This window comes from Symphalangus syndactylus, chromosome 13, assembly GCF_028878055.3.
Source record: "Symphalangus syndactylus isolate Jambi chromosome 13, NHGRI_mSymSyn1-v2.1_pri, whole genome shotgun sequence".
Lineage (NCBI taxonomy): Eukaryota > Metazoa > Chordata > Mammalia > Primates > Hylobatidae > Symphalangus > Symphalangus syndactylus.
Window position 1 is genome coordinate 34,511,244 of NC_072435.2, and position 16,669 is coordinate 34,527,912.

The window sequence follows — 16,669 nt, forward strand, 5'->3', positions numbered from 1 at the left end:
TGCTTTAAACTGGGGCTTTATGTGGCCAGGTACAAGCCTGGACAGCTCTGTGACTCCCGCGCCGGGATCCAGGGCTCCTGGGTGAGCGGGTGCTGGGCTGGCTGGCTGGCTGGCTGTCCTGGCCCCACACCTACCAGTCTTACCGTCCCAGGGGGAGTGGTTGGTTTTCCAGGGGGTCTGCCGAGGAAGCGTGACTTCCATGGACCCTCTCCCTAGAAGCCCAATAGCGAGCAGCCCCCCCGGGGAATCGCCAGGGTCCCTCCAGCCCTCCCAGAGTGTCCACGTACCGCAGAAGTCGACATCATCGTACACCTCCGTCTCCCTGGCAGAGCACAATTGGGTCAGCAAGGGGCACCGTGGCCCGTTCCCCCCACCCCACACTCCCCCCCCCCACGGTCAGGGCTGGCACTCACAGGGGCAGGAGCGCTGTTCTGGGCACATAGCCATCTGCAGAGAGAGAGGGCATGGTGGGTTCTGAGGCCCAGGGTGGCAGGGGGGGCCTCCCGGGGCTGCGGGGCCGGGCACACTCACATTTGCCCTTGGGGTCCCGGCACAGCATCTCCTCGTTGCTGGTGAACTCGATCACCTCCAGGATCTCCCCGCGCCGGATCCCGAGGTGCTTGCCGCCCCCACGACGCGTCTTAGCGTTGGGGTCGATCATCATCTTCGTGTGAACCACGATCTCCCCTTCAAACTGGGGCGCGAGATGTTAGGGCCTCTGCTCATGCTGCCGCCCTTGGGGCCCTGTCTTCTTTCTGAGCCTGGGATCGGTGGGACCCTGGTCTCTGCCCTGCCAGGACTCCTGCTTAGCTCAGAGGCCTCACCTTGAACTTCTTCCGGAACTCCCTCTCGGCCTTCTCAGCCTTCCTCAGCTGCTTCAGCAACTTTGGGTCCATGGGTGGCAACTGCTGTGGCTGGGGATCCTTCTCCTTCCTGATACCCCACACCAAGGAATTGTGTGCTCGTGAGCAAGGTGTGCTCCTCTGGGGGTTCCTGGAGCTCGCCCCCACATCCACCCACACCCTCTGCCCATGGCACCTGAGCGCTGGGTCTTGTGGTGGTCTCCTGGCGGCTTGCTGAACCGAGCGTGCTTCATCTGGGGACAGTCAGGACTCCGAGTCAAGGCAGGGCCTGCCGGCTCAGCCTTTACCCTGGTAGCTGTTTTTTGTTTGTGTTTTTGTTTTGAGACGGAGTCTTGCTCTGTCACCCACGCTGGAGTGCAATGGCACAATCTCGGCTCACTGCAACCTCCGCTTCCTGGGTTCAAGCGATTCTCCTACCTCAGCCTCCTGAGTGGCTGGGATTACAGGTGCCCATCACCACACCTGGCTGATTTTTGTATTTTTAATACAAACAGGTTTCACCATGTGGGACAGGCTGGTTTTGAACTCCTGACCTCAGACAATCCACCCGCCTCGGCCTCCCAAAGTGCTGGGATTACAGGCATGAGTCAATGCGCCTGGCCGGTGGCTGGATCTTGAGGCCTCCCTGTGTCAGTTCTGAGGACTCCCCAAATTCCACCAGGTCCCCTCCCAAATCTCTCCCTGCCCACCTTCTTCTGCAAGCCTTTCTCAGGGGTCATGGGTTCTTCTGGATTGCCTTCCATTCCCTTAACTCCTGCCACGTGCTCAGCATGGTGGGAACTGCTGGGTCACACCCCTCGTGGCAGCCCTCTCAGCAACCTTGTTCATGCCAGTAGACGGCACTGTCATGCCCAACTTGTCCATGAGGAAATAAAGGCTCAGAGAGGTCAAGCAAACTGCCCAAGGTCACCCAGCTTGTAAATGGTAGAGGCAGGGTTTATCTGTAGGCTTCGAGGCCATTTCACTTCTGCCTCCTAAAGCAAGTTGGGTCTAGGGTTCTTTTTTATTTTTTAAGATGGAGTTTTGCTCTTGTTGCCCAGGCTAGAGTGTGCAATGGCGCAATCTCAGCTCACTGCAACTTCCACCTCCTGGGTTCAAGCGATTCTCCTCCCTCAACCTCCCAAGTGGGTGGGATTACAGGCACATGCCACCACACCCGGCTAATTTTTTGTATTTTTAGTAGAGATGGGGTTTCACCACCATGTTGGCCAGGCTGGTCTCAAACTCCTGACCTCAGGTGATCCACCTGCCTCGGCCTCCCAAAGTGCTGGGATTATAGGCATGAGCCACCGTGCCTAGACCGTTTTTTTCTTTTTTTGAGACGGAGTTTCATTCTTGTTGCCCAGGATGGAGTGCAATGGCATGATCTCAGCTCGCTGCAACCTCTGCCTCCTGGGTTCAAGCGATTCTCCTGCCTCAGCATCCTGAGTAGCTGGGATTATAAGCACCCACTGCCACACCCAGCTGATTTTTGTATTTTTAGTAGAGATAAGGTTTCGTCATGTTGGCCAGGCTGGTCTCTAACTCCTGACCTCAGGTGATGCCCCTGCCTTGGCCTCCCAAAGTGCTGGGATTACAGGCCTGAGCCACCGCACCTGGTGGGTTCTAGGGTTCTACTGTAATGAGATTTGGGTGAAAAACTAAGGCAGAAGGGAGGATGAGGAGAAGCTGGCCCATGGGTACAAAGTTACAGTTAGGAAGAAGAAATTGGGTGTTCCATTGCACAGTAGGGCAATGATAGTTGACAGTAAAATATCGTGGCCGGGCGCAGTGGCTCGTGCCTGTAATCCCAGCACTTTGAGAGGCCAAGATGGGCGGATCACTTGAGTTCAGGAGTTCGACAGCAGCCTGGCCAACATGATGAAACCCCGTCTCTACTAAAAATACAAAAATTAGGTGTGGTGGTGGGCGCCTGTAATCCTAGCTACTCAGGAGGCTGAGGCAGGAGAATCGCTGGAACCCAGGAGCTGGAGGTTGCAGTGAGCCAAGATGGCGCCGCCGCACCCCAGCCTGGGCAACAGACCAGGACCCTGTCTCAAAATAGTAAATAAAATAATTTTTAAAAGATGCTGCTGGGGTAAGCGTCCTGGACTGGTGACTGATGATGAGACTCTGGACTGAGGGGTCTCCCATGGTGCCAGCCTCCCTGTGCCACTTCCTGGCAAATGACCAGGCTCCCAAGTCAAAGCCCTGCTGGCCAAGGAATTGGCTTCAGGCGGGAGCCCCAGGAACCCTGGTGAGTGAAAGATCCAGAACCCAGAGCCCCAGCATGTCCTTTCCAAATGGCTCAAAGCATCCCGCCGGACATTTCAGGCCTGTAGTCCCTCCAAGCAGCCCAAGGAGCAGCACCTGGATCGTGCCCGCCAGATACCAGGCATGGCCATCCACAGTCTCACCCGGAACGCACAGCCCCTCCAGCTGCTCCTGCCTCTCAGAGGCTTCCCCGGCCATGAGCAGTCACTCCACCAGGAGTGAACCTGACCTCAGCACTCCAGGGTCCCTGCAAACCCGCCACATCAGAGCACCTCTTGGCACCGCCATGCAGGCAGCCCCGGTTCATCCACAGCTGACCCTGAGCAGGCCTCTGCCCGCCTTCCCCGCATGGTCAGCTCAGATCCTGGGAAAGGCTGGGCTCTCCCCACCTGCAAAGGAGCCCCCTGCCTTCCAGGAACCTCTGCAGTGGAGCTGCCACTGCTCCAAGTAAGGCAGACAGTGGGAGAGGGGAGTCCAGAGTCCTGGCCCCAAGAAACCTAAGCTGCCTTTGAGAAGCTGCACCCACAGTGAGAAGCCCACGTCACTCCTGAGAAGCGGGAGATCCAGGGAAGTGGGACCTTTTTTTTTTTTTTTTTTCTTTTTTTCTTTAGACAGGGTCTTGTTCTGTTGCCCAGGCTGGAGTGCAGAGGTGCAAGCTCGGCTCAGCTCATTGTAGCCTCCATCTCCTGGGTTCAAGCGATCCTCCCACCTCAGCCTCCCCAGAAGCTGGGACTACAGGCGTGCAACACCACGTCCAACTAATTTTTGTATTTTTAGTACAGACGGGGTTTCACCATGTTGGCCAGGCTGGTCTCGAACCCACAACCTCAACTGATCCGCCAGCCTCCGCCTCCCAAAGAGCTGGGATTATAAGCGTGAGCCACCGCGCCCGGCCCCTTTTTTCTTTTTTCATATCAGAATCTCAAATGACTGGCAAGGAAGGGGGAGAAGGTTGGTTGGTGACAGGAACAATGGGCCAAGGGTGGGGATTGTATGAAGTTTGAGGAGAGGGAGATGCTCCTAGCCTCGGAAGAGGTGGGGGATTCCAGCAGGGCTTCTGGGAGTGGGTGGAGGCAGGCTGTCACTAGCCCAGGCTCTCAGCAGCCCCACTCCTGGCCATCGGCATCCCCAAGGGTGGCCCCCAGACCCAAGCCACAGAACCTCCCCTAGAGCGGAAGCAGGAGGGGCCCCACCAGGAAGCTGTGTGCTCACAGGGAGGTGTTGCAAGCCACTACGGGAGAAAGCCCAGGAGAAGCAGAGGGGGCCTCTCTGCCCCAGGCCCTCTGAGGCTGTCAGGGAGAGCAGGAGCACCTTAGAAGCTCAAGCTCAGGTTCCTGCTGAAAGCCCTGCCACAGATCCAGCTCATGGACTGGCTGTGTAAGCCAGGGCAAGCCCCTTCCCAGAGCCTCAATCTTGCATACCTATTTTTGTTGTTGTTGTTTTTTTTTGTTTTTTTTTGTTTTTTTTTTTTGAGACGGAGTCTCACTGTCACCCAGGCTGGAGTGCAATGGCAGGATCTCAGCTTACTGCAACCTCTGCCTCCCAGGTTCAAGCGATTCTCCTGCCTCAGCCTCCCAAGTAGCTGGGATTACAGGCGCCTGCCACCACTCCCAGCTAATTTTTTGTATTTTTAGTAGAGACAGGGTTTCACTATGTTGGCCAGGCTGGTCTTGAAATTTTGACCTCAGGAAATCCACCCGCCTCGGCCTCCCAAAGTGCTGGGATTACAGGCATGAGCCACTGAGCCCGGCCTTTTTTTTTTTCAATTGAGACAGACACGGAGCCTCACTCTGTCACCCAGGCTGGAGTGCAGTGGTGCGATGGCTCACTGCAACCTCCGCCTCCCGGGTTCAAGGAATTCTCCCACCTCAGCCTCCCGAATAGCTGGGGTTACAGGTGCGTGCCACCATGCCCGACTCTTTTTTTTTTTTTGAGATTGAGTCTCACTCTGTCGCCCAAGCTGGAGTCCAGTGGCGTGATCTTGGCTCACTGCAACCCTTCCTTCCGGGGTTCATGCGATTCTCCTGCCTCAGCCTGTCTAGTAGCTGGGACTACAGGCACGCACCACCACACCCGGCGAATTTTTGTATTTTTAGTAGAGATGGGGTTTCTCCATGTTGTTCAGGCTGGTCTCGAACTTCTGACCTCAGGTGATCCACTCGCCTCGGCCTCCCAAAGTGCTGGTGGGATTACAGGCATGAGCCACCACGCCCGGCCCCACCTAATTTTTTTATTTTTAGTAGAGATGGGTTTTTGCCATGAGGGCCAGGCTGGTCTGGAACTCCTGACCTCAAGTGATCCACCCCCTGGACCTCCCAGAACTCCTGGGATTACAGGTGTGAGCTGCCACGCCCGGCCAACCTTGTGCATCTGTAAAATGGGGATGCATTGCCTTGCTGCCTTGTGGGGATTTGAGAGTGGAGGGTACAGATTTAGGGACATGCAAGCAAGGTGCTTGCCTGGAAGCTGCTTGTGTTTTCACGAAGGCATTAACTTTGGAGCTGGGCAGGAGGTGCAGGCCTGCTCCCTATTCACCCAGCACAAATTTCTTTCTTTTTTTTTTTTTTTGAGACGGAGTCTCACTCTGTCACCCAGGCTGGAGTGCAGTGGCGCGATCTCGGCTCACTGCAAGCTCCGCCTCCCGGGTTCACGCCATTCTCCTGCCTCAGCCTCCGGAGTAGCTGGGACTACAGGCGCCCGCCACCGCGCCCGGCTAATTTTTTTGTATTTTTAGTAGAGACGGGGTTTCACCGTGTTAACCAGGATGGTCTCGATCTCCCGACCTTGTGATCCACCCGCCTCGGCCTCCCAAAGTGCTGGGATTACAGGCGTGAGCCACCGCGCCCGGCCGCCCAGCACAAATTTCTAAGAAACCTTTGGCAGCCTCCCTCCCCTGCCACTGCCACACCTGCCTGCAGGCCACACCTCCCCCTGAGTTTCAGGTCCAAGTTCTGCCTGGACATCCCCTCAGCTACCTTGAACACAACAGGTCTAAATAAATCAGGCCGGGCGCGGTGGCTCACGCCTGAAATCCCAGCACTTTGGTAGGCTGAGGCGGGCAGATCACGAGGTCAGGAGTTCAAGGCCAGCCTGGCCAAAGAAGTGAAACCCTGGCTCTACTAAAATACAAAAATTAACTAGGCGTGGTGGTGGGTGCCTATAATCCCAGATACTTGGGAGGCTGAGGCAGGAGAATCGCTTGAATCCAAGAGGCAGAGGTAGCAGTGAGCCGAGATGGCACCACTACACTCCAGCCTGGGCGATAACAGAGCGAAACTATGTCTCCAAAAAAATTAAAAATAAAAAAATAAGGCCGGGCACGGTGGCTCATGACTAATACCGGCACTTTGGAGGCTAAGGTGGGTGGATCGTTTGAGGTCAGGAGCTTGAGACCAGCCTAGCCAACATGGTGAAACCCCATATCTACTAAAAATACAAAAATTAGCTGGGCTTGGTGGCGCGTGCCTGTAATCTCAGCTACTTCAGAGGGTGGGACAGGAGAATCGCTTGAACACGGAAGGCGGAGGTTGCAGTTAGCCAAGATCGAGGCACTGCACTCCAGTCTGGGCGACAGAGCGAGCCTCCATCTCAAACAAAAAAACAAACGAATACGTAAATAAAATAAATAAGGGCCAGGCGTGGTGGCTCACGCCTGTAATCCCAGCACTTTGGGAGGCCGAGGCGGGTGGATCACGAGGTCAGGAGATCGAGACCACGGTGAAACCCCGTCTCTACTAAAAATACAAAAAATTAGCTGGGCGCAGTAGCGGGCGCCTGTAGTCCCAGCTACTTGGGAGGCTGAGGCAGGAGAATGGCGTGAACCCGGGAGGCGGAGCTTGCAGTGAACTGAGATTGCTCCACTGCACTCCAGCCTGGGTGAGACAGCGAGACTCTGTCTCAAAAAATAAATAAATAAATGGATGGATGGATGGATGGATGGATGGAACCTAACATCTTGTCGTCAACCCAGGGGCGGCTCTGTCATCCCGTTGGGTACTAGGCTTGAAACTTCCCTGCTTTATATACCAGCAAGTCCTGCTTTTTTTTTTTTTTTTTTTTTTTGAGACAGGGTGTCTGCTGCCCAGGCTGGAGTACAGTGGTGCAGTCACAGCCTCACTGAAGTCTCGACCTCCTGGACTCAAGCAATCCTCTTGTCTCAGCATCCCAAATAGCTGGGACTACAGATGCTTGTCACCACGCCTGGCTGATTTTTAAATTTTTTTGTAGAGATGAGGTCTCACTCTGTGGCCCAGGCTGGTCTGGAATCCTGGACTTATGGGATCCTCCTGCCTTGGCCTCACAAAGCCCTGGGATTGGCTAAAAAATGATCCTCCTGCCTCGGCCTCCCAAAGCTCTGGGATTACAGGCATGAGCCACCACACCCGGCCTGATGCTTGCTTTTGATTACTGGATTCACCCACTGCTCCCACACCTCCTGCTGCCAGCCTGGGCCACACCTCTGCCTACAACAGCCTTCTCACTGGCCCTTCGCCTCTGGGCTCCCCTTATTTATTTATTTATTTATTTATTTTTGAGACGGAGTCTCGCTCTGTCACCCAGGCTAGAGTGCAGTGGTGCAATCTTGGCTCACTGCAAGCTCTGCCTCCCGGGTTCATGCCATTCTCCTGCCTCAGACTCCCGAGTAGCTGGGACTACAGGCGCCCGCCACCATGCCCGGCTATGGGATCCCCTTATGTAGTTCCACCCCGCAGGAGCCATCAGGTCCTAAAATGTTACTTGCTCTTACACCAGGAGCCTGGCAGAAAATGGCCTTGCCCCAAATGTTTTGCAGGGACTCGGGCAGGCCACCAACAAACCTCTGCCCTTGGGGCTGGGGCTGGAGTCATCTCCGGGTTCCACGTCGTCGTACAGCTCGTAAATCTCATCTGGGACCCTGTGGGGATACCTGAGATGAGGCCTCTTTTTTTGGGGGGGGGGACGGAGTTTTGCTCTGTCGCCCAGGCTGGAGTGCAGGGGCGTGATCCCGGCTCACTGCAGCCTCTGGGTTCAAGCGTTTCTCCTGCCTCAGCCTCCCAAATAGCTGGGATTACAGGTGCCCCCCACCACACCGGGCTAAGTTTTGTATTTTTAGTAGACGAGGTTTCACCACGTTGGCCAGGCTGCTGTCGAACTAATGACTTGAGGTGATCCGCCCACCTCAGCCTCCCAAAGTTCTGGGATTACAGGCGTGAGTCACTGCTCCCGGCCAAGATGAGACCTCTTTGAGGCCCACAATCCGCACCCACCCCCGCTTCCTCCCCACACTCACTGCGGGATGTCTTCAGGCTGTCGGGCCTGGAAGTGGAGCCCCACGGCCGAGCGGGTCCTCCGTAGATCTGTGGGGTAGAGAGTGAGGCAGGGAGGCCGGCACCGCCTGGACCTCAGACCCCCTCCTGCCGGTGCCGCCCGCCCTCACCTACCTACGGATGCTGCAGAGGGTCTCCGAAAGCTCTGCATATCCACGGGGCCCGGGGGCAGCGGGGGCTTGGCTGGAGGGGGTCCCAGGCTGCTAGCAGGGGGCAGAGGCCTCCGCCGGGGTGGATGGCTGGGTCTGAGGCCTGGCCTGACCCCTCCACTGTGAACAAGGCCTCCTGACCTCCAGCGGGGTGTCCCAGCGACTCCAAACCCAGGGCTGAGCGGGTGCCGGGAGCTGGAGCCGGCCACGGCCGCAGGCAGTGAGCTCTCTGAAGCGGAGCTGGGGAGTAGAGGCTTTCGAGGGAGATCACCGAAGAACTCAGGCTGCGGGTGTCTCTTGAGGACAGCGTTGGGCTCAGGCTGTGAGAACTTGCGGGGTGGCCCCCCGCGCTCCGGCTGCAGCAACTTCCTGGGGAGTGAGTTGAACTCGGGCTCTGAGGAGGTCCTGGGGAGGCCGCCCAGCTCGGGCTGCGGGGCCTTCTTGGAGAGTGCTTTGAATTCGGCCGGCCGCGGCCTCTTGGGAAGCACGCTGACTTCGGGCTCTGAGGAGGTCCTGGTGAGGTCCCCAAGCTCAGGCTGCGGAGGCTTCTTGGGAAAGTCACTCAGAGGAGGCTGGGAGGCCTTTCTGGGAAAGGCGCTGGAGTCGTGCTTTGGTTCGCCGGACTGAGGCTTCCAGAGGGGGGTCTGAGCCGCCTCGCTGAACTCAGGCTGCGGCACGGACTTCTTAGGGAGGCCACCGAGCTGAGGCTGCGGAGGCTTTTTGGGGTACACGTTGAACTCAGGCTGCGCGGGCTTCTTGGGAAAGGTACTCAACTCAGGCTGCGGGGGCCTCAGGGTAGTCTCACTAGCCTCGGGTTGCCAGAGCTTCCTGGGGAATGCGCCGGATTTGGGTTCGGAGGGGGTTCTGGCGGGGTGACTGAGCTCGTCGGGCTGCAGGGGTTTCCGGGCCGGCGCACCAGGCTCTGGCAGCGAGGCCTTCAAAGAGGCCTCAACGACCTCAGGCTGTGGGGGCTTCCTTGGAAATGGAGTGGCCTCCAGCTGTGGGAACTTCTTGGAGAGGTCACTGAACTCCAGTTTGGACGGCTTCTTGGGGAGGTCAGTGACCTCAGGCGGCGGGGGCTTCTTGGGGAGGTCAGTGACCTCAGGCGGCGGGGGCTTCTTGGGGAGGTCAGTGAACTGAGGCTGTGGGGGCTTCTTGGGGAGGTCAGTGAACTGAGGCTGTGGGGGCTTCTTGGGGAGGTCAGTGACCTCAGGCTGCGGGGGCTTCAAGGACACTGCACCAAACTCAGGCAGCGGGGCCTTCTTGGGGTGCTCGCTTAGCTCAGGCTGGGAGAACTTCTTGAGTTTACTGAACTCAGGCTTCGGGGGTTTTTTGGGCAGGTCGCTGGGCTCCGGCTGAGAGGCCTGGAACTTTGCTTTGATGCTCCGGAAGTCCTGATGGCTCTCCTAGGAGACGCAGAGCCAGTGAGGCAGGGGCTCAAACACACAGAAGGGGCATGGAAGGAAGGGCCTGGGGACCCTCAGGAACAGCCCACAACCACCACCCCTGCGCCCAGGCCCCATCGGCCCTCAGCTCTCTTTCCGAGGAGCCCTCATGGATTCTAGGATCCTGGGACCCACACCCCTCCCTACTTCTCCATTTAATGCTGATTCCACACCCAACCTCCTCTAGCAGGACTGGAATTCCTGACATCCCTCCTGCAGCCTCCAGTCCCACAGCCCTCCCACCATGGGTGGTACCCCACCCTCCCAGCATCCTTGACCCCCTCGTTCTTTCACCCCTCCCACTGCATGTCTCCAGTCTTGTTCCATTGCCCAGGCTGGAGTGCAGTGGTGCAATCATAGCTCACTGCCGCCTGCAACTCCTGGGCTCCAATGATCCCCTGACCTCGGCCTCCCCAGTAGCTGGGATTACAGGCTTGAGCCGCCGCGCCCAGGCCCCCAGTCCCTTCTGTGCTAATTTCAAAACACATCCGGAATCCAACCACTTCTCACTGCCTTCACCACTGTCACCCCAGGAGGTAGTGGGAGGCAGTGTCTGCCCTCCCCCAACCAATTGCCTGGATTATTCTAACAAGCCCTTCCCTGGGCCACTGCCTACCCCCTTCCCTGGTCAGTTCCCCCCATGGCAGCCGGAGGCAGAAGCCTGTTGAACCCTGAGTCTGTTTGTGTCCCTCTGCTCAAAACTCAGCAATGCTTCCTCATGTCCCCACAGTTCAAGCTAAACGCCTCATGAAGGCCTGGGCGAACCAGCCTCCCTACCCAGCCACCTTCTCCTTCCTGCACCCTGAACACTTCCCTCCGACCTCGGGGCCTCTGCCCTGTCCCTGACCCAGGACATGTCCCTGCACCACCTGGGTCTCTCCTCTTCCTCCTCCCAGCCTCTGTTCTCATATTTTCTTATTAGAGAGGCCGTCCAAGGCCACCCTATTTGTTTATTTTTATTTTTTGAGATGGAGTCTTGCTCTGTCACCCAGACTGGAGTGCAATGGTGCGATCTCGGCTCACTGCAATTTCCATCCCCCAGGTTCAAATGATTCTCGTGACTCAGCCTCCCAAGTAGCTGGGATTATAGGCACTTGCGACCACGCCTGGCTAATTTTTGTATTTTTACTAGAGACAGGGTTTCACCATGGTGGCCAGGCTGGTCTCAAACTCCTGACCTCAGGTGATCCACCCTCCACCCACCTCAGCCTCCCAAAGTGCTGGGATTACAGGTGTGAGCCACTGTGCCCAGCCTAGACCACCCTATTTTTCTTTCTTTCTTTTGAGACGGAGTCTCACTCTGTTGCCCAGGTTGGAGTGCAATGGCGAAATCTCGGCGCACTGCAACCTCTGCCTCCTGGGTTCAAGCGATTCTCCTGCCTCAGCCTCCTGAGTAGCTGGGAACACAGGTGTCTGCCATGACGCCCGGCTAATCTTTTTTGTATTTTTAATGGTGATGGGTTTTACCATGTTGGCCAGACTGGTCTCGAACTCCTGACCTCAAGTGATCCACCCACCTTGGCCTCCCAAAGTGCATGAGCCATCACGCCTGGCCTAGATCACCCTATTTTAAATGGATCACCCCATCCCACTACTGCCCTGCATTCAGCATGCATGATTTTCCCCATCGTACCCACCCCTACGTATCATACTATTTTACATTGTTTTTAATGTGTCTTGATTTTTTTTTTTTTTTGTCTCTCTACACCGCAACTTCCCCCAGTTCCTCAGCCTCTGCAAGGCAGAGACTTGGCTCATTCATTGCTGTCTTCCCAGGGCCTGGAACATAGTAGGTGCTCAGTAAATATTTGCTGAAATAATATTCAGGCAGCACAGAGACAGCCATGTACTCAGCCTGACCATCAGGAAAACACAGAGATGCCTGGAGATGGCTATGCGGTCCCTCTCACACCGTCTCTGACATGTGGGCTGATGGTCAGGAATGCTCACAGTTGACAGGGCCTGAGAGGACTGGTGCGGACACCGTGGGCACAGGCGCCGTCTCCTGCATACCCAGCTGTCCCAGCTGCCCTCCTAGCTGGCCCTGCAACCACTCCTCACAGAGGTAGGCAGATTCACAAGTAGGCCAGGCCTCCTTAGTCCTACAAACGCCCCTTTCACCTGTGGTCAAGGAGATTGGGGGAGGGAAAGGGCCTCCTGCGTGTGCCTCACTTTCCCCATCCAGAGGACCAGGGACCAGGAGTGCGCCTTGGAAAGGCAGCGATTCCCACCTGGGGCCTGAAGTGCCCCTGTCGAAGCCCCGAGTGGTTTGAAGGAAGTGCTCCCGGGCGACCACAGGGCTAGATAAGTCAGGGTTAGCAGGTCACAACTTGGGTGACGACGGGGGAGGGCCATGACCCACTTTGTCACCCCGCAGGAAAGCACTGCTCTCACCTCAGCTGCCTGTTCCCACATGGCTGCTCATGTTGACCTGGGGAGATGGGAGTTGTCCCCTCGGGGAGTCCCATCTGTCCCCCTCGCAGTCCCAACCTGAGCCTGAGCCTCCAGGAGCCCGTGCTGTCCTGGGGTGTGCCTGGCCGTCTCCTACCTCAGGTCCTTTTTGCCGACCTTTCCCGTTTCCCAGATATCTTTCCCAGCCACCCCCCACCCCTCCACAGGTGGATCCTATCCTTCCGGGAACACCTGTGTCCCTTGCTTCCCGGCCAGCGAGGCACAGGCCTCTCCCCGCACTCACCATGGCTGCAGGCAGGTGATGGGCCACGGGATGAGTGGGACCCGAGCTGGGGCCGCTGCCTTCAGGAAGTGACTGTGGCTTCTGCTCCACGGTCAGCACACAGGGTGGGGGCTGCTAGAGGTGGGGCGGGGGAGGGCAGAGGAGGAAGGGAAGGAGGTGGGGAGGCTCCAGTCTGTCTCCAGATCCTGCCAGCCACTTCTTTTTTTTTTGAGACTGAGTCTCGCCCTGTCGCCCAGGCTGGAGTGCCATGGTGCCATCTCGGCTCACTGCAACCTCTGCCTCCCGGGTTCAGGCAATTCTCTTGCATCAACCTCCTGAGTAGCTGGGATTACAGGCATGCACCACCACTCCTGGCTAGTTTTTGTATCTTTAGTAGAGAAGGGGTTTCACCATGTTGGGTAGGCTGGTCTCAAACTCCTGACCTCAAGGGATCAGTCCTCCTCGGCCTACCAAAGTGCTGGGATTACAGGTGTGAGCCACTGCCCCTGGCCCCTGCCTGGCACGTCTATTTCCCCTGAATTCCTGTCCTGCCTGCTACTGTCCCAAGCTTGGGGCATTGGTTGCCCACATGTTCCTAACATGGTCACTAGTTTCTTTTTTTTTTTTTTTAATTTGAGACGGGGTCTCACTTTGTTGCCCAGGCTGGAGTGTAGTGGTGCAATCTCGGCTCACTGCAACCTCTGCCTCCCAGGTTCAAGCAATTGTCCTGCCTCAGTCTCCTGAGTAGCTGGAATTACAGGCATGCGCCACCACGCCCGGCTAATTTTTTGTATTTTTAGTAGAGACGGGGTTTCACCATGTTGGTCAGGCTGGTCTCAAACTCCCAACCTCAGATGATCTGCCCGCCTCGGCCTCCCAAAGTGCTGGGATTACAGGTGTGAGTAACCGCGCCCGGCCAACTAGTTTCTTACTCTCTGTAGTCCCCATCATTCCTACTACTTTGGCGTCCCCATCTCTGGACTCCAGGGAGGACTCCATGCCAGGCCCTGGTGACCTCCTGGGCTAGAGAGCCACAGGATGGGGAGATCTCAGCAGGTCAGGGGTACGGACAGCTCTGGGGTTTAGGAGGCTCCTGGGGAGGCCCAGAGGCCCAGGACTTGGGGGCCCATGTGACCGGGTGAGGCCTCTGCTGTCTGCCCTGGTTGGCTCATCCGCCTTCCTCATTTCAACACTTTCATGAAATCCGATTCCCGGCTCTGAGCAGGACTCACCTGTTCTGGGGCAGATATCACATAGGCCATGGAGGCCCCAGGCTGCCGCCCTGGGCAGAAAGCTCAGCTGGTACAGCAGATTTGGGGGTCGGTGGGTGAGTGGTGTCAAAGGCCTTGCACCTGGGCCACACACCGTGGCTCGCGCCTGTAATCCTAACACTTTGGGAGGCTGAGGCAGGAGGATCACTTGAGCCCAAGAGTTCAAGACCAGCTTGGGCAACGTAGCAAGACTCTATCTCTATAAAAAATATAAAATTAGCCGGGTGTGATGGTGCACGCCTGTGGTCCCAGCTGCTTGGGAGGCTGGGGTGGGAGAATCACTTGAACCCGGAAGGCGGAGGTTGCAGAGTCAAGATCACGCCACTGTACTCCATGCTGGGTGACAGAGAGAGACTCCATCTCAAAAAAAAAAAAAAAAAAAAAAAAAGCTTTGCAGTTCTGGAGGAGTGAGGGGGTCTGAGGACCCGAGGACACACCAGATTCCCACAGGTTAGAGAGGTTAGAGGTAGTAGAGAGAAGAGGAACCAGGAGACAGAGACAGGAGCCAAGAGGGGGTGAAGGCAGTCACTTGTGGTGCCGAGGACTGGCCAGATAAGGACAAGTCCTGACCACAGGGCTCAGCGCCCACAGGAGATCGGTAATCTCTGTCACGGTAGACAAAGGGAGAAAACACCTGGTAAGAGAGTAGAGAGCCCTGGTTTTCAGTTTGAGCACATGTTGGAATTGCCTCAACAGTTAAAAAAAAAAAAAAAAAAAAAGAACTGGTGGTCGGGCGATGTGGCTCACGCCTGTAATCCCAGCACTTTGGGAGGCTGAGTCGGGCGGATCACCTGAGGTTGGGAGTTCAAGACCAGCCTGGGCAACATGGAGAAACCCCATCTCTACTAAAAATACAAAAATTAGCTCGGCGTGGTGGCGCATGCCTGTAATCCTGGCTACTCGGGAGGCTGAGGCAGGAGAATCGCTTGAACCCAGGAGGCGGAGGTTGCAGTGAGCCGAGATGGCGCCACTGCACTCCAGTCTGGGTGACAGAGCAAAATTCCATCTAAAAAAAAGAAAACCGAAAAACAGAACCTCCAAGAAACTCTGACTTATCAATCTGGGGTGTGGCCCGAGCAAGTATTTTTTAAAAAGTTTTTAATTTTTTTTTTTGAGACAAAGTCTTGCTCTGTAGCCCAGGCTGCCTCCCGGCTTCAAGTAGCTGGGATTACAGGTGCCTGCCAACATGCCCGGCTAATTTTCTGGATTTTTAGCAGAGATGGGGTGTCACCATTGGCCAGGCTGTTATCAAACTCCTGACCTCAAGCAATCTACTCACGTGGGCCTCCCAAAGTGCTGGGATTACAGGCGTGAGTCACTGTGCCCAGCCTGCCCGTTTGTTTTCATGCCTCCTTTAAGAGCACAGACATCAGGATTCTGCCATCTCTGTTGTGCCTTTGCATCCTGTCCTGGGGCACAGTTCCCCGATGTGAGTTGCCCTCCCAAACAGGAGTCTCGGGAGGACAGTATGGGCCCTCTGTGGGTCTCCAGAACCTTGACAAGTGAAGGAAAGAATGAAAGAAAGAACAAGTGGCCAGGCGCGGTGCCTGTAATCCCAGAAGTTTGGGAGGCCAAGTGGGCGGATCACCTGAGGTCAGGAGTTAGAGAGCAGCCTGGCCAACATGGTGAAACCCTGTCTCTACTAAAAACACTGTTTGTGGCCGGGCGCGGTGGCTCACGCTTGTAATCCCAGCACTTTGGGAGGCCGAGGCGGGCGGATCACGAGGTCAGGAGATCGAGACCACGGTGAAACCCCGTCTCTACTAAAAATACAAAAAATTAGCCGGGCGTGGTGGCGGGCGCCTGTAGTCCCAGCTACTCGGAGAGGCTGAGGCAGGAGAATGGCGTGAACCTGGGAGGCGGAGCTTGCAGTGAGCCGAGACTGCGCCACTGCACTCCAGCCTGGGTGACACAGCAAGACTCCGTCTCAAAAAAAAAAAAAAAAAAAAAAAAAAAAAAAAACACTGTTTGTGCACACCTGTAATCCCAGGTACCTGGGAGGCTGAGGCGGGAGAATCGCTCGAACCCGGGAGGCGGAGGTTGCAGTGAGCTGAGATTGCCCCATTGCACTCCAACGTGGGTGACAGGGCGAGACACCGTCTCAAAATAAATAAATAAATAAACAAAATAAATAATAAATAAAAATCAATCAATCAAGCAATGCTTGGCCACAGTAGGAGCTCAATCAAGGTAATTAAAGGATTGGATGACAGCTCATGGATTCCCCGGTGCCTGGGCTGATCACTACCCGTGCACTCTCGCAGCTAGGAGGGTCCAGCCAGGGCGCGCGCACCAAGGCCCCACGGGGGCGCCGTGGGGGTGAAGCGCAGGTCCCGGAGCTGTCGTCATGGTGCGCCTCCCCGCCAACTCCCCTTTGTGTATTTGGCGCCTCCGTAAGGGCTCCCGGCAGGGTTCCGCGCGGCGCGGCCGCAGACAGGGACCAACAGGGCTCCAGAATCCCGGAGAAGGGAGCCCGGACCGGGAGAGTGACAGTTCGTTAGGGCGCGCCTTGGAGACTCTGCGGGGTCGGAAACGGGAACAACGGTGCGCAGGGGGAGGTGCCCGGGGAGCACGTGGGCGGCGGATCCCAGGGCCGCAGGGCGCCCTCCACCTCTCCGCTCCCGGCCCGCAATGAGGGTAACCGGACCCGCACCTGCAGGTGACAGCTGGGGCTGGACAAATGCCGGGCACAGGCCTCTGGCCGGCCT

The 16,669-nt window shown here is 56.7% G+C and overlaps 1 protein-coding gene across 4 annotated transcripts; it reads right to left on the minus strand.

The window, feature by feature from the left end:
* Positions 1-15,459, minus strand: PRAM1 (PML-RARA regulated adaptor molecule 1). Of its 4 annotated transcripts, XM_055237507.2 has the most exons (11): positions 13,923-15,459; positions 12,712-12,825; positions 8,537-9,977; positions 8,386-8,452; positions 7,934-8,010; positions 1,039-1,096; positions 825-933; positions 532-694; positions 414-447; positions 288-322; positions 1-177 (listed from the first exon to the last, which is right to left on the minus strand). In XM_055237507.2, the coding sequence occupies exons 1-11, from the start codon at positions 13,950-13,952 to the stop codon at positions 140-142; spliced, it is 2,166 nt and encodes a 721-aa protein (XP_055093482.1). In that variant the 5' UTR covers positions 13,953-15,459; the 3' UTR covers positions 1-139. The 4 variants fall into 4 exon arrangements, with proteins under 4 accessions (XP_055093482.1, XP_055093481.1, XP_055093480.1 ...); XM_055237506.2 differs by having other exon boundaries at positions 825-1,096; positions 12,712-12,822; XM_055237505.2 differs by having other exon boundaries at positions 825-1,096.
* Between the last annotated feature and the right edge of the window lie 1,210 nt (positions 15,460-16,669).

Coding starts and splice junctions, on each gene's coding strand:
- PRAM1 (XM_055237505.2), bottom strand. CDS start 13,952: ATGGCCTATGTGATATCTGCCCCAGAACAG. Junction 12,826..13,922: donor TGATATCTGCCCCAGAACAG/GTGAGTCCTGCT, acceptor CCCCACCTCTAG/CAGCCCCCACCCTGTGTGCT. Junction 695..824: donor AGTTCCGGAAGAAGTTCAAG/GTGAGGCCTCTG, acceptor CTCGCGCCCCAG/TTTGAAGGGGAGATCGTGGT.